Source organism: Lynx rufus, unplaced genomic scaffold (assembly GCF_022079265.1).
Source record: "Lynx rufus isolate CCGP_SWC_20201006 ecotype Redwood Valley unplaced genomic scaffold, mLynRuf1.p SCAF_11, whole genome shotgun sequence".
Classification (NCBI taxonomy): Eukaryota; Metazoa; Chordata; class Mammalia; order Carnivora; family Felidae; genus Lynx; species Lynx rufus.
In genome coordinates this window covers 59,975,722-59,990,962 of record NW_025814825.1, presented here as the reverse complement: position 1 = coordinate 59,990,962, position 15,241 = coordinate 59,975,722, and the positions used below count along the sequence as shown (strand labels likewise).

General features: G+C 48.1%; 1 protein-coding gene across 1 annotated transcript in view; it reads right to left on the bottom strand.

Annotated features, from left to right (window-relative positions):
* LOC124506403 (deleted in malignant brain tumors 1 protein-like) overlaps nt 1-15,241 on the bottom strand; it is a 107,796-nt gene that overhangs the window by 24,390 nt on the left and 68,165 nt on the right. Inside the window, 5 exon segments of the mRNA XM_047072463.1 lie at nt 1,023-1,075; nt 5,039-5,375; nt 5,996-6,079; nt 10,615-10,926; nt 13,333-13,344. Of these exon segments, the coding sequence (XP_046928419.1) occupies nt 1,023-1,075; nt 5,039-5,375; nt 5,996-6,079; nt 10,615-10,926; nt 13,333-13,344 (798 nt within the window).

Below are 15,241 nucleotides of genomic sequence, written 5' to 3'. Positions count from 1 at the left end.
TTGTCGGGATTGTGAAGGCGTGGCCCCACAGGCCCAGCACCTTCTCAGAACCACAGAGCTTTGGGTCAAGGAACCGGTGTCTCCGTCCTGCTGAAATGCAGACCTCATGTACAGGAAGGAGGACATCAAGCCTGTTAACACCCAGAATGGCTTCTCCTCTGGGTGCAGAGTAGGGCCCCAGGGGGATGGAAAACAGTTCTGGGACTTTGCCTTCTGAGGAGGGTCTGGAGCTCAGAGCCACTGTCAAGGCAAGCTAAGGTTGGTGAGAGAGACCCAGCATGGGGACCCTGCACTAGATGGCTTGTCACCAAATAGCAAATAAGATGGATGTGAACGCACAGATGCCTGTATGTCCAGCAGCTGTAGAATCTACAAGGACAAAGGAGACGCAGGGGTGGTTTCATAACAGAAACCAGGGCAGTGGAGTGGTTCGAAGGTCACTGTCTCAGTTTACACGTCACTCAACAAGCCTGTGTAAACAGTTGTTCTTATGCGTCTAGGGCTGTCCCCTCTGGGTTTTTACAGCCAGGTGTGGATTGTGTCACCAGGCCAAAAACTCTGCGGTAGTGATTCTGAAAGAATTTGCCTTCATAACGAAAATGCCACCACCAGCAATAGAGTTAACATTCTGCGCATCTATAGAGTGCCATGTGCCTGAGTAGGTGTTGAATGCCTCGTGTAATCCTCCCGACAATTTTCATGAGACAAGCGCCAATTGCTTTCTGTGTTGTCCAATGGATTAACCTTGATGGTCACTCCAGTGGAAGGGGGCCCTCCTGTACATTAAAGAGCTCGCAACTTTTTCAGAGTTCGAACAGAAATCTGTCCCGGACATGGGGAAGGTTTAAAGCATGGGAACATTTCTAGACTCCATCTGCTAACTTCAGGCTTGGCCTGGCAGCTCCATGACTGGCCCAGAAGGGACCTGAACTCATCTGAGCAGATGACACCAGTGTCCTGGTGGTGCCCACAGTTGTGTGTGAGCCAGCCGCTGTGAGGGCACTTCCCCAGTGAGGACTCACTTCCTGCGCACTTGATGTCATCCAGGAGGATGCTGCCTGACCCGGGGCTGAAACTGGCCCCAGAGAGGGTGGACACAACCGGGCCACAGCCAAGCTGTCTGCAGACCACGTGGGCATCCTCTATGGACCAGCTGTCATCACACACCATGCCCCAGGTGTCCGCATGGTGGACTTCCACTCAGCCTTCGCACCTGCTTGACCCATTCACCAGCCGCAGACCCAGACCTTGGGGGACAATTTCAAGCAATGACTTCCATCAAGGCTCATCCGAAAGGCCACAGAAGAGCCAGCAGCTCTTGGAAATTGTGCACGGGTGATGGATGGCGATAGATTTACTCCCCCTTTCACTCTGCTTCACTCATTTAATTTTTGCCTTGAGTATTACCCCCTGTGTTTCCTGAGGTGACGGTTGGGAAATGGTTTTGCTCCTTAGCCCGCTGGCCCAGAGACCCGCCTCATCATGGAGCCATTTCTTCTCTTCACTGTGTGTCCTGAAGTCTTGGCTTCTGGCACTCACAGGGTTTGCTGGGTTTTTTCATGAGATGCTAACATGCACACACCAATTGGTGTGTGTGCGTGCGCGTGTGTGTGTGCATGCACACGCACAATGTTCTCTGCCTGCCCTTGCACACACATTGATCAAATGATGATCACAAGGCTCCATCTATGTTGGTTCGGGATCAGGTGCTGTCACATGTGCATAGATGCTCCTGGGAGCTCATAGGGCAGTTATTCCAGACCGCCCTTCGTGTTCAGAGGACAGCGTCGCAGAAGGGAGCAGAGATGGGATGTGCTCAGGACACAGCCAAGAATAGCTCATGGGGACACAGCCAAAGACAGCTCAAGGTGGGGTTGGGGGGAGATTTGAGGTCAGTGGGCCACTCTCAGCCCTTGGGCACCCACCTGAGGCTGAGGAGCAGTGTTTCCAGTGGGGACACTTTCTCCCACGGTAGTAACACTGGGGTAATTCTGAGCTAAAACTTGAATGAGGGAAGGCCATGGAGGAGAGAGAAACAGCTTACCTGCTGACGTGGGCACTTCTGCCGGCTTTGGGAAAGATGCTAAGGACAGAGAGAAACACAACAGGATACAACATCTTAGGTGACAAGCACGTTTAACTCTCAGTTAACTGTCGGTGGGCCCTCAGCCTTGTGGACTATCTACAGTTTCTATTCTAGATGGATTCCCTTCTCAGGTCCTTGCTCTTTGGGGGAGTCTTCCATCACCCTGCTGCCACGTGCACCAGGAAGACAAGCAGCTAAAGCACACTCAAGAAAATCAGAGCGTGGCAGGTATGTTTTAAAGAAAGCATTCTTTGGGCATCACTGCTGTCCAGTATAACCTACCCTGGTGCTTTCTTTGAGGTTTGGGGTCACTTCTTTTTCCTAACCCCTCTGCATATTGCATTTTACTCTTAAAGATTGTGCCGCAGACAAGCAGCTGACCTAATTTAAAATGTGAGCCTGTCAACTGTTGAGCCGGTCAGAGTCAGGGAAAGACCAAGTGATGCTTTCAGCCCCTTCATTCTTTTTATTTTAAAAAAATTTTAATGTTTTTATTCATTTTTGAGAGAGAGAGAAAGAGAGTGGAGGAGGGGCAGAGAGAGAGAGAGAGACGGAGGCACAGAATCTGAAGCAGGTTCCAGGCTCTGAGCTATGAGTACAGAGCCTGATGCAGGGCTCGAACCCATGAACTGTGAGATCATGACTCGAGCTGAAGTTGGACGCTCAACAAATGAGCCACCTGGGTGCCCCTTAGCTCCTTCATTCTTTACAACTCTGTCAGGGAGAAATGTAGAAAGCAGTACAGACAGAGCTAAACCCCTGCAGTGCTTGGAAGGAGCTGGCTGGCATCTGAATAGTGCGCCCCACATGGCAAGCACTGCTCCACCTGCTCTACACAGAGAGAGCACTGAGTTCCAGAATGGCTTTAGGAGGCAAATATTATTATCCTCCTCCTTATCCTTATCTAGAGGAAGACACTGAGGCATGGGGCGGGGTTGGGAGGTCGGTGCAGAGATTTGTTCAACATCCCACAGCTCACGAATGATGAAGCCAGGGTGATAGATCCAGGACATTTGGATCTATCCACAGCCCTACTGCCCAGGGTGAATTTGCCAAGACAAGTTACAGTTAATCAATAATAATTGAAGGGGTGCCTAGGTGGCTCAGTCATGATCTCGGGGTTGTGGGATTGAGCCTCGCATCTGGCTCCAGGCTGAGTGTGGAGCCTGCTTGTGAATCTCTCTCTCTCTCTCTGTCCTCCCCCACTCTCTCTCTCTCTCTCTCTACCTCTGCCCCTCCCCTGTTCATGCTCTCTCTTTCTCTCAAATTAAAAAAAAAGAACAATTGAAATTACCTGAAGTTGGGTAACTCCCAGCAGCTGATGGTGTTGAGTAAGGCAGAGAGGCTGTGAGAGACATAAATCAAACTCATTTTTCTCAAACCCAAGAGGTTGATCTGCTTATTTGGAACAGAAAGGTCCATGCCTGGCTCTAGGGAGAGACGACACCCAATCTGGGCATGTGAGCCCCGAGTTGCCATGGTAACAACCAACAGATGTCTTGGGTCACTGGGCTCATTTCTGTCCAGCTGCGGGACATCACAATGTCTTTAATTTGTTTTTAAACTCTGCCCCCAGTGATGGTTGCCTTATGTGGAATGCCTAGCTTGCCATTTGCTTTGGTTTTGTGATTCTTCCTGGGTGTGTGGGTCTTGCCTCCCAGAGCAAATGTCAGTTTGCAAAGCGTGGGACTACATTTGTCTCAAGGATGTGCACTGGCCACTTGAGCACCTGGAGGGAGCCGAGGGCCAGGGTGGAGACCTCTGAGCAGCTGTTATGTGACATTTCCCCTTCACCTCTGACCCACCTTGAGTAGCTCTGCCAGGGGTCCTGGTTCCACACCTCCCTGCTCTTGAAGCCCCAGCCCTGTCCTTGGATGTCACAGTCAGCATGTGGCTTCCGGTCATGTTTTGCTTCAACACTGATTCTGCCCCTTGACCTCTCCCTTCTCCTCTCAGAACCTTCTAGTATTGCCACCCTTGCTTTTTCCTTCATCCTCCCGTCATTTCGGCCAGGTCTAGCTGGTAAGCCACTTTGCCTCTTCCCAGCCAAATCCAGAAGGATGCAGAGATAGACTGGGGCTTCTGACTCCAAGTACTGAATTTATTTGCAGAAACTCAATTGGGATAAAACTGAGGAATAAGAGCCCTGGGCTGGGACCTGGGCTCCCAGCTTCCCAGCTCTGTGACTTTAGGAGTCATCTCTGTGTCACCTGGGCAACAAGGGAGATGAACCAAAGAGATGCTTCCCAGAGGTATGATTCATCACTGGTGGGATGCGAGATAATTTGAGGTGATGCATCTTCTATTTTAAGAGTCGCATATTTATATAACATTATAATCTAAAAATCTACATTGAATTCCATTCTGATTAAGGACATATTCAGATATGCGTGGGCATGAATTGATCAGAATAGATAGTTCATCGTTTATTTTTTTCTAAGTTTCTTTGTTTATTTTTTTGAGGTGGGGGAGGGGCAGAGAGAGAGAGAGAGAGAGAGAAAGAGAGAGAGAGAGAGAGAGGGCTCTGTCGGCGCAAAGCCCAACGTAGGGCTTGATCTCACGAACCTTGAGATCGTGACCTGAGCTGAAACCAGGAGTCGGACGCTTAACCGACTGAGCCACCCAGGCGCCCTGATAGTTCATTGTTTATTTTAATTTGTAAACATTTTCGTATTGCTATGTTGCTGCTGTGTCTGTTTGTACGTATTGTCTATTTATGGCGGCTGATCCTGGCTGTCCATGTATGGTGGGGATATAGGAATTCCTCGTAAAATGAATTCGTCTAAATAAAAGAAGAGGAGTCCGCGTGAAGGAAAAGTGTTAAGGAAGGTGTGGTGCGTGTGGGAGGTGGGCAGAAGCCACGCAGGGGCATCTGAGTGGCGGAAGCTCGGGAAACAGTGACATCAGGACCCCCTCCTGCTCTGAGTACAGTGGGAATGTCATTTCGCCCACCCGCTTGTGTCAGCATCAGGCCCACCTGAGCAGATGATGCCGGCATCCTCGTGGTGGCCGCAGTTGTGGGAGAACCAGCCGCTGTGCAGGCACTGCCACAGCCTGGCTTCCGTCCCCACGCACTCCACGTCGTCCAGAGCAATGGGGCCCACGCCTTGGTGGAAATGCGCCCTGCCGGGGGCCGACACCGCCCTGCCGCAGGCCAGCTGCCTGCACACCACCTGCGCGTCACGCGGGTCCCAGCTGTCGTCACACACGGTCCCCCAGGTGCCGTTGTAGTGCAGCTCCACGCGGCCCTCGCACCGGTGGCTGCCTCCGGCCAGCCTGAGGGCCACATCTGGGGACCGCGGACACGCCTGGGTCATGCTCTGGGTGCTCCTCCTTTGCCCCTGCCCTCAAGGAAGGTCCCGGGAATTTCCTGTGAGTCGACCCACTTTTGAGGGCTCGCCTCTCAGACGTGGGGACGGAGCCACCAAGGGCTCAAGGGGGCCGCAAAGAGTACTCTCACGTCAATGTGAGTTTTTGAGGGGTGTGTTTCAAAGCTTTTTCCCCAGACAGGACTATTTGACAGAGGCCAAAGGAGGCCCCCAGAAGCCCCGTGTGAGGTGGGCAGCGCCAGGCATGCTGACACTAGCTGTGGCTCTCTTGGGGAACCACATCTTGACGCAGCTTTAAGGGACTACGCCTGTTTTGAACGAAACGGGCTTGGAGACAGCGTCAGACAAGACCCCTCCTCAGCACGTGCGATGTGCTCTAATACCGGAAGGTGTGTGTGTGGACGTGTGGTTCCACGCGGTGTTGGGTATTCAACCACACCCCCCCACCCCTGTCAGATCTTGGGGGTAAACAAAGGAGCGTGGGGACCTTTTCCAGTCCCTGGTGCCCAGTCAGATTCGGTCACCCACCCTTGTCTTCATTACCAGGCAGCACAGGGGCCAAAATGACCAAAGGACCTACCGGTATTGTTCTCGTCTTGCACAAGAGACTCATAGGATGCAAAAAAGCCCATGTTGGTGACAATAGCGTCGCTGTGGAAGACCACTGTCAAGCGATTTGAGGAGGAGGTGAATACTGGGGTTGTACCAGAACAGAATCTTCCCAGAGAAAAAGATTCGCTCTGTGGGCCATCAAAGATTTCAATGAAGTCGTACGGACATCCAAAGAAGTTTTCCATCCTATGAAGATACGATATCACTCAGACTCCATCCGCTGAGGCTTTTCCTCCACCAGGCACTGCACAGATTGGTTCAGGAAGGGAAGGTTCTGGAAGAGGTATCTGAAACCTACGTCTTTTTGCACAGATCGGAGGGAAATGGGACCCTGTTGCTAGAGGCAGTATGTATCTTCCTGTTTATAAAATCCTTTTAATTTGTAAAGTTTCCATTGAATTGCATTTCCCGAATATGGATTACAAGCACAAAGAATAGAACTTAACTGCTATTGACAGGTATGTGGTGAAAAGTACATTTTTCTCTAATCCCTGACTAGTCCCTCTGATGTCATTCTGCTTCTTAGAAGAAGCTACAATGAACAGTTTCTTTTTGTTCCCTTCCAGATAGAGTCTAAGCACAGAAGGCAGCCACTGGAGTGTTGTTCGAGGTTTTCTTGTAGACCGTTCCCTAGCAATACCCCCTATGTGTGTGATGGACCCAAACCTGTTTAACTGATCCCCTACTGATGGCCAATTAGATGGTTTCCAATCTAGTGTTCCTATGAGAACACTGCCATGATTATCCTCTATGCACAAGACTTTATCAGTAGACTGATTTTCTGGAACTAGAATTGCTGCCTTAAAATATTTGTACCTTAAAAGGGGGTGCTTGGGTGGCTTTGTCGGTTCAGTGTCCAACTCTTGGTTTTGGCTCAAGTCACGATCTCACAGTTCATGAGATTGAGCCTTGCATCAGGCTCTGTGCTCACAGCGCAGAGCCTGCTTGGGATTCTCTCTCTCCTCTCTCTCTCTCCCCTCCCCCACTCACTCTCTTTGTCTCTCTCTCTCACTCTCTCTCAAAATAAATAAATAAATTTATTTAAAAAAGTAAAGTTTTGGGGTGCCTGGGTGGCTCAGTCGGTTAAGCATCCAACTTTCAGCTCAGGTCATGATCTCACAGCCCATGAGTTTGGGCCCTGTATCAGGCTCTGCACTGACAGCTCAGAGCCTGAAGCCTGCTTCAGACTCTGTGTCTCCGTCTCTCTCTTCCCTTCCCCAATTCACACTCTGTCTCTCTATCAAAAATAAATAAGCTTAAAAAAATTAAAGTTTTGATCAAAGTTTTGATATTACAGAGCAGGCCTCCCAGGCTTTCCTCACTTTTTGAGAGTTAACTACGCAAGGTGGGTTTTATTTATGTTTGTTTGTTTGCTTATTGGTGGGGTTAGGGGTAGTGGGCAGCACAACAGTGTCTATGACAGGGCAAAGAGGAGAGTAAAAGTGGGAGGTATTTACTCACTTCACCACATCAAACGTGAGCTTGACATGAGCCCTGGCATCCACTTGTATGTCCCAGGCGCACACCACATTTGTGGGGTATTTTTTAGGATACCAAGGGCTGGAGAAGGAACCCGAATTATTTGTGAGCAAACCGCCACAGTGGAAGTTTTCATCTGCAAGATGCGGTAAAGACACCCCATCAGAAGGAGGCACTGAGATGTGCTGGTGTTTTCAGAGGGGTCAGAGGGCACAGGCAGCAGGAGCGAGGGGCACCTGTTCCAGGGCTGCTTTGGCCAATAACTGCAAAAGCTGGCTTTGGGAACTCCTCTGAGTTTCCAATGCTGTTGTTTGTCAGATGAGACCATTATACGTGTCCCGCAAGATTACAGGGCTTCGTGAGGACAAATGACAGTGACGTATGGTTGACAGGGCTTTCTGGACCCATATGCACAGATGGGTCTGAGCATGTGTTTTAATGAAAACATGCAAGGACAATGTAAGCCCCAGTACGTATCACCGTCCAGTCATAAAACTGCTCATATTAGAAGATCCCCCATGTGATATACAAATCCCAGATGGAATCAGCACCAACAACACACAGAACACCCACTTCATGGCTAAAATGGATTTGGTGTGGAATTTAAATTAAAGACCCCCTGTGCTGGGGCTTCTCATATGTAAAAGGAAGAGAGCATTTATCCAGCTGTTGGAAGCACTAACATTGAAAATAAGGCACAAGGTGCCTGGGTGGCTCAGTTGGTTGAGCATTTGATTCTTGATTTCAGTTCATGTCATTATCTCACGTTTCATGAGTTCAAACCCTGCATCGGACTCTGCACTGATGATAGCACAGAGCCTGCTTGGGATTCTCTCTTTCTCCATCTGTCTCTGCTCCTTCCCTGCTCATGTGCACTCTCTTTCTCAAAAACAAACAAACAAACAAAAAAACAAACAAAAAAACAAACAAAAAAAAACCAAAGAAAATAAGGCAAACGGCATCTGGTGGCTCAGTCAGTTGAGTGTCCGACTCTTAATTTAGTTTTGGTTCAGGTCATGATCCCAGCGTTGTGGGATCAAGCCACTCTTAGTGTGGAGCCTGCTTAGGATTCTCTCTCTCTGTCCCTCTGCTCCTCTCCACCACTCATGCTCTCTCTCTCTCTCTCTCTGTCTAAAATAAAAAACAAAAAAAGAAAAGAAGGCAAGTATAAAACCATGTGAAGGACAATAGCCAAATTATGGAAAGAGCCTAAATGTCCATCAACTGATGAATGGATAAAAAAAAATTGTGGTTTATATACACAATGGAGTACTACGTGGCAATGAGAAAGAATGAAATATGGCCCTTTGTAGCAACGTGGATGGAACTGGAGAGTGTGATGCTAAGTGAAATAAGCCATACAGAGAAAGACAGATACCATATGGTTTCACTCTTGTGTGGATCCTGAGAAACTTAACAGAAACCCATGGGGGAGGGTAAGGAAAAAAAAAAAAGAGGTTAGCGTGGAAGAGAGCCAAAGCATAAGAGACTCTTAAAAACTGAGAACAAACTGAGGGTTGATGGGGGGTGGGAGGGAGGGGAGGGTGGGTGATGGGTATTGAGGAGGGCACCTTTTGGGATAAGCACTGGGTGTTGTATGGAAACCAATTCGACAATAAACTTCATATATTGAAAAAAAACACGTGAAGGGTTTACGTAAAGCTGACATACCTGTAGCAGGACTGTCACCAGTCGAGTCTGTGAAGATATACAGAGAAAAAATGATGCTGTGAGCAAGGACTTTTATCCAAAATATGCCTCTAAAATAGTAAAAAATATTGACATTCCAAGCTGTGACTTCTCTGTGTCCCACTGGACAGAGATGACTGTCCAACCCAAGAGTTGGGACATCTGCACACTAAGTGTGTGGATAGGTGTAGTTTGATACAACTCGCTGGGGGCTCACCTGGGCTTCCCATTTCCTTGGTTCCCACAGCATCTATGGCATGATCATCCCTGCAAGCAGCTAGCTCTCTCTCACTGCAGGTGCCAACTCAGGGCATCCTTGGGACCCAGATACTACACTTCTGGTGAACCTGAACTCTACCCCCGGCCCTCTCCCCACCCTCTGCAGGCCCCCAGCCCTGCCATTTTGTCAACACTAACGGGATGCGTCGCTCTTGTTCATTAGCAACAGAAGGCTTATGCTGTCGACTGTGCCCCAATTACAGGATTAAAGAGTAGCCAGGACCACATGTTTCAGGGGCCTGGTGAGCAGTTGAAACGTATGGAAGAACAATACCTGTTGGTCCCACTTTTGGACTGCCATCAACACCTACTCAAAGACCAAAGAGAGAATAAGTAGGATAGTCATGTAATTGATAAAAGAATATCAGGTACTATTTTTGTTTGTTTGTTTGTTTGTTTAAGGATCAAACACATTCTTTCCGGGCAGTTGAGAGTGTGTATAAAAACCCATCGATGTTGTTTAAAGATTGGCAGCCTACGTCAGGGCCCACTGGATGAGGGGGAACACTCTGCTTTTCAATTTCATGATGGTTCATCTAATTGCTGTAAGTATGAAAGTTGAAAGCAATTAAAATAGTTGGTATGTATTTCCTTTTGGTCAGTTATAGGGCTGGAGGAGCATTAGTAACAGAGCCAAGCTCAGTCTTTCATACAGTACCTTGGGGGCAATACTTAACAGAGTATGGGCCTGCATGTCATCGAGACAATGCCCTTGTTACCTTATCAATAAAATAAGAATGCAATCATCTCTCTTATTAGAGATTGTGAACATGAAGTGAGCATATGAATGAGCTGGATTCGGCACTGAGCCTGGCACATGTTCAGCACTCTGGACAGCAGCTGCTAGTCCTAGTCAGGGGGCAGTGGACTGTCACCAACACTGTGGCATGCTTATCCAGGACTGGGATGTCTGATGACACAAGTCCTCTATCTAATTATCACAACTTTTAAGGGGGAAACTTGAAAAGTTTACAGACACAATAAGAGAAAGGACACTAACTCTTAAACAAATTGACTTTAAAAAGATGGCTTGAAGCCATGGCTTCCTTTCTGAGTAATTGCTGGCATAGATTTCTCCCTTCCCAGAAGCTGCAGGTGGGCAAGACTGTCTCTGAGGGTGGCTGTGTCCTGGGGGCTCACCTGAGCAGATGGCGCTGGCATCCTCATGGTGCCCGCAATTGTGGGAGAACCATCCATTGTGCGTGCATTGCCACAGCCTGGCTTCATTCCCCATGCACTGCATATCATCCAGCATGATGTGGCCAGTGCCTCCATCAAAGTAGCTCTGAGCTGGGGCTGACAAGGCCTCACCACAGCCAAGCTGTTGGCACACCACCCTGGCGTCTGTTATGTCCCAGCTGTCATCACACACTGTGCCCCAGGTGCCATTGTAGAAGACCTCCACCCGGCCCTCACACCTGTGACTGCCATTCACCAGTCTCAGGGATGCACCTGGGGGACAGGAAGACAGAGGCTTCTGAGCTGTGGTGCTGTCTCCAAAACTCTAGGACCTTCTGCAGTTAGAGAAGGAATGCCCAGCACCTGGGCTCATTTTTCTGTATTAGGCTATGAGACTCTAAGTAGGGTGGCCTTATGTCCTGCTTTGCCTGGAATAGTCCTGGTTTATAACTGTCATAGAGCAAGTAATGCCTGTTAATTAGTTTAGAGTCCCTTTTAAACTCTCAAAAGTATCCTGACTGGAGGATAAGTTACGTGTTCACCCTGAGCATACTCCACTGAGAGCTCGGGAATGTTCCCCACATCCTAAGAGGTCTGTATAAGTGCTCTGGGTGGTTTTGTATTGAATTCACCTGGAATCAGGTGGACTGGTAGTTGTAGTATGAGGTAGCTTTGTTCCAGAAGGATCGGCCCTACTACATCCTCCCCTCCTTTGGAAAAGAAAGATCTTCATTTGCGTCCTTCATCTACACACACAGTCAATGCAAGATATGAGATTCAGCCACCTGTTTCTGTAGCCAGGATGTTTTGGTGGTGGAAAAGGACAATGAGTGGCAGAGCAGGGTGAGGGATTGGCTGGGGACTGTTAGAGTGGACGTCACTCAGGATGGCATTAATGACGGTGGACTCTGCAGGTCAGATTTAGAAAGCATCTCCTCTCTTAAAGGGAAAGGACACAAATTAGATCTAGCTTCCATCCAGGGTAAATATTAGGATACCTACCACTCTCCCTTTCATCTTGCTGAATGGCATTATACAGAGCATAAAACCCTGTGTTGGTGATCATGGCATCACTTCTGAACACCACAGTCATGATGTTTGAAGAGGAGAGGAAGGTGAGCTCTGCCCCAGCACAAAATCTGCCCTTGGAGAGTGAGGCAACTTGCCGTCCGTCGAACACTTCAATAAAGTCATAAGGGCACCCGTATATGTCTTCTAATCTGAGGAGGTAAAGGCACAGCAAATCTCCTCAAGGAAATCTGCAGAAAAGTCTTAAATGAAAGCATCATTTGTACTGTATCCAGCCAGAAACTGCAATCATCACTGCTGCCTCCTTTCAACCACACATCCCACTGGTGGACTTGACCCCTTCAATATGGCTTGAATTTGCCCTTCTGTCCTTCCCTGTGGGCACCGGCCCAGGTCAGTCATCCTTGCGCTGTGTCTCACGTGCTCTGTTTCAGCGGCCCCCATCTGGTTTCTTGGCTTTTGATCTTTCCCATCAGCTTCCTCTCTACCTCCAGTGCCTCCTGAATGTCCCCTGACTCTATTCAAACTCTGACATTCCCTGGGGGTGTGGGCAAGTGTCCACTAGTGTCTCATTGAGTAGAACACTCAGTGGGACCTGGAGCAGGGACAGATGTTGACCTGCTGTCAATAAGCCCCCAGGGCCTGCTGAGTAGGACTGTCTCCTTCCATGCCCCAAACTGCCTGGTTCCAACCTGGATGATCAGAGAAGTTGTCCCTGACCATCCCACCAAACCCCATCTGCCCAACCACCCCTTCTCTATCCTATTACCATCTAGGTATATATATTTTTCTTCATAGCATTTATCAACTTATCACTGATGGGAATTGTCCTTGAGCTACTGGTTTATTTGAGTACCATTTGCCTCCCCATCTAGAATATGAACTTCATGAGGACAGAGATCTTGTCTGTCTTGTTTGCCACTAGAAGTCTGTGCCTAGACCAGAGTCTGCATGAAAGCAGGCTCAACAAATATTCCTTAAAGAATATCAACATTAATCTAACATGATAAACAAGGGAGGTATGCACGTTGGCATTCCAACAGCCATAAGTGGCCCCTAAGGCATGTGTTGTAAGTGCCTGTTGCACAATACACGCACAATGGATACCTCCCAGTGTATGCAGACTCCCAAATTTGAAAGCCTGTTTATTGCGAGCACACCTGTTCCAGTGGAGTAAGAGCCAAGCGCCTCTTATCTTTAAGATAAGAAAAAATGATAACATTTGTGTGTAAGGTGACAATAGGGTGACAGTAACAGATGAAACCATAATCTGAGAAATCATTTCAGTGGAAAACAAGACACACTTCACTTAGCAAGAATGAAATGGCACATTTTAAATATGGATATAATTTTTGCAAATCGAGTGTGAAGCGGGTTTCCATAGGAGCTGAAATAGGAAAAAAAAAAAAAACTAAAGCAAGCTGCAATCAGGGGCTCTCAGTACCATCGACATTTGGGGCTGGAGAAGTCCTTGCTGTGGGGGGCTGTCTTGTGAATAGTAGGACACTCAGTCTCATCCCTGGCCTCCAAGCACTATGTGACAGTGGTACCCCATGCCCGCAACTGAGACAATAGAAGATACCTCCAGGCCCAGACGAATGTCCTGTGGGGTCTACCATTTCTGGTGGAGCCTCATTGGAGCAAACTAACTAACTTCATGTCCTTAGACACAAAAAACAGATATCGAGAAATCTAGTCTTAAAAACATCAAACTCTGAAAGTCAGTGCCTATGCTTTGGCTCTAGGTAACACTTTAAGCAGCTCCTTGATTTGTATCCTCTGAAAGTAGAGCAGGAAATTTATGTTGGGACAGCAGCTTTGAGACTGCAGGGAGAGTGGGCCACTGCAGCTGTTTGGAATAACCATTTTCCGGAAGTGGTAAAATGATACTCTGTGCCCCCAAAGAATAGAACTATGGATTCCATAGATTTGAATATAGCATACCAAATCTTCTCACACAGCTTTAAATGAGTAAATGTGTGTGCAGTGAATGAATGAACGAATGAATGAATGATAAGTATATTTTGTTCACCATATACAATGCTCCCTGATATTGGTTTATGTTCTCCCCCATTTGAAAGGAATTTTGGCCATCAGGTAAAGCTAATCGAATGCATCCCTCACTCCACTGCTGACCCATTTCCCATTTGAAGGCAGCATTTAGCCATTCAGCTCCTTGACTGCTGAGGCCAACGAACACAGATGGAAAGCAGTGGCAGAGGTCTGCCAGAGACTGTGACAAAGTCAGGAAGAGAGAAGGACCCAGTTGGGACCCAGTGTAGAAAGCTGAAACCAGGTTAAACAATATCAGGAAAAGCAATATTTGCATTAAAAAGTCACTCATGTCTATGTATGTGTATGTGAATATGTATGTATATATACATGCATATAAATATGCATTAAAATAGGAGAAATTCCTTTAAAAATGGATGATGGTCAGAGAAAGAAGCAGGAAGTACAATGGGCCTAAGAAGAATGCATGAATGGAGTCTATTTAATCTGTGAAAGAAAACGCTTAGCAGGGTCACGACAGACATTCTTGAAGAAGAGGAAGCAGACATGTTTTATGTAGCCTTAGAGGCAAGAATGAAGTTCAGAAAATGGGAATGAAGAAGAACAAACTTGGGCTCAGCCCAAGGAAGAAGCAGTGTCCCCAGTGGAGCTGGCTGAGAGTGGAGGGTTCATGAGGTCTTCGTGTGTGGGCCACCCCAGATGGCGCTGCCTTGGTGGTCTGGTGTCAGGGATGCTCGTGGGTGTTTGGGGCGTTCTCCGGTGCATAGGGAGCTGAGCTCAATGATTATAAGACTCCTAAGCTCAGATGACCAGACCTCTTTTCACCTAAAATGTGAAAGGATGTGTCACACGGTGCTGCAGGCTGAATGTTTGTGTCCCCTCAAAATTCATATGTTGAAACCTAGCCCCCAGCAGGATGGTATTAGGAGGTGGGGCCTTTGGGAAGTGATTAGGTCAGGAAGGCAGAGCCTTCGCAATGTAAGATCAGAGCCCTTACAAAGAGTCCTGAGAAAGCTCCCTTGTCTCTTTTACCAGGTGAAGCGACTGTGAAACTATAACCAGCTGTGAACCAGGAAGCAGGGCCCCGCCAGGCACTGAATGCTGGTCTTGGACTTTCCAATCTCCAGGACTGTAAGAAACACGTTTCTGTTGTTTATTATCTGATTTTTGACATTTTTGTTATATCAAAACTGAGCTGAGTTGACTAGATATGCAGAAAGTCCACCTACTTAAGGAAAGCATGGATTCAAAGCTAATCTGGCCTTTGGTGTAGAAAAAGGCAAAGCTGGGGGCGCCTGGGTGGCGCAGTCGGTTAAGCGTCCGACTTCAGCCAGGTCACGATCTCGCGGTCCGGGAGTTCGAGCCCCGCGTCGGGCTCTGGGCTGTTGGCTCGGAGCCTGGAGCCTGTTTCCGATTCTGTGTCTCCCTCTCTCTCTGCCCCTCCCCCGTTCATGCTCTGTCTCTCTCTGTCCCAAAAATAAATAAACGTTGAAAAAGGCAAAGCTGCTTACTTCAGGCTTGGGATCACCAGTTCTATGTGGAACTT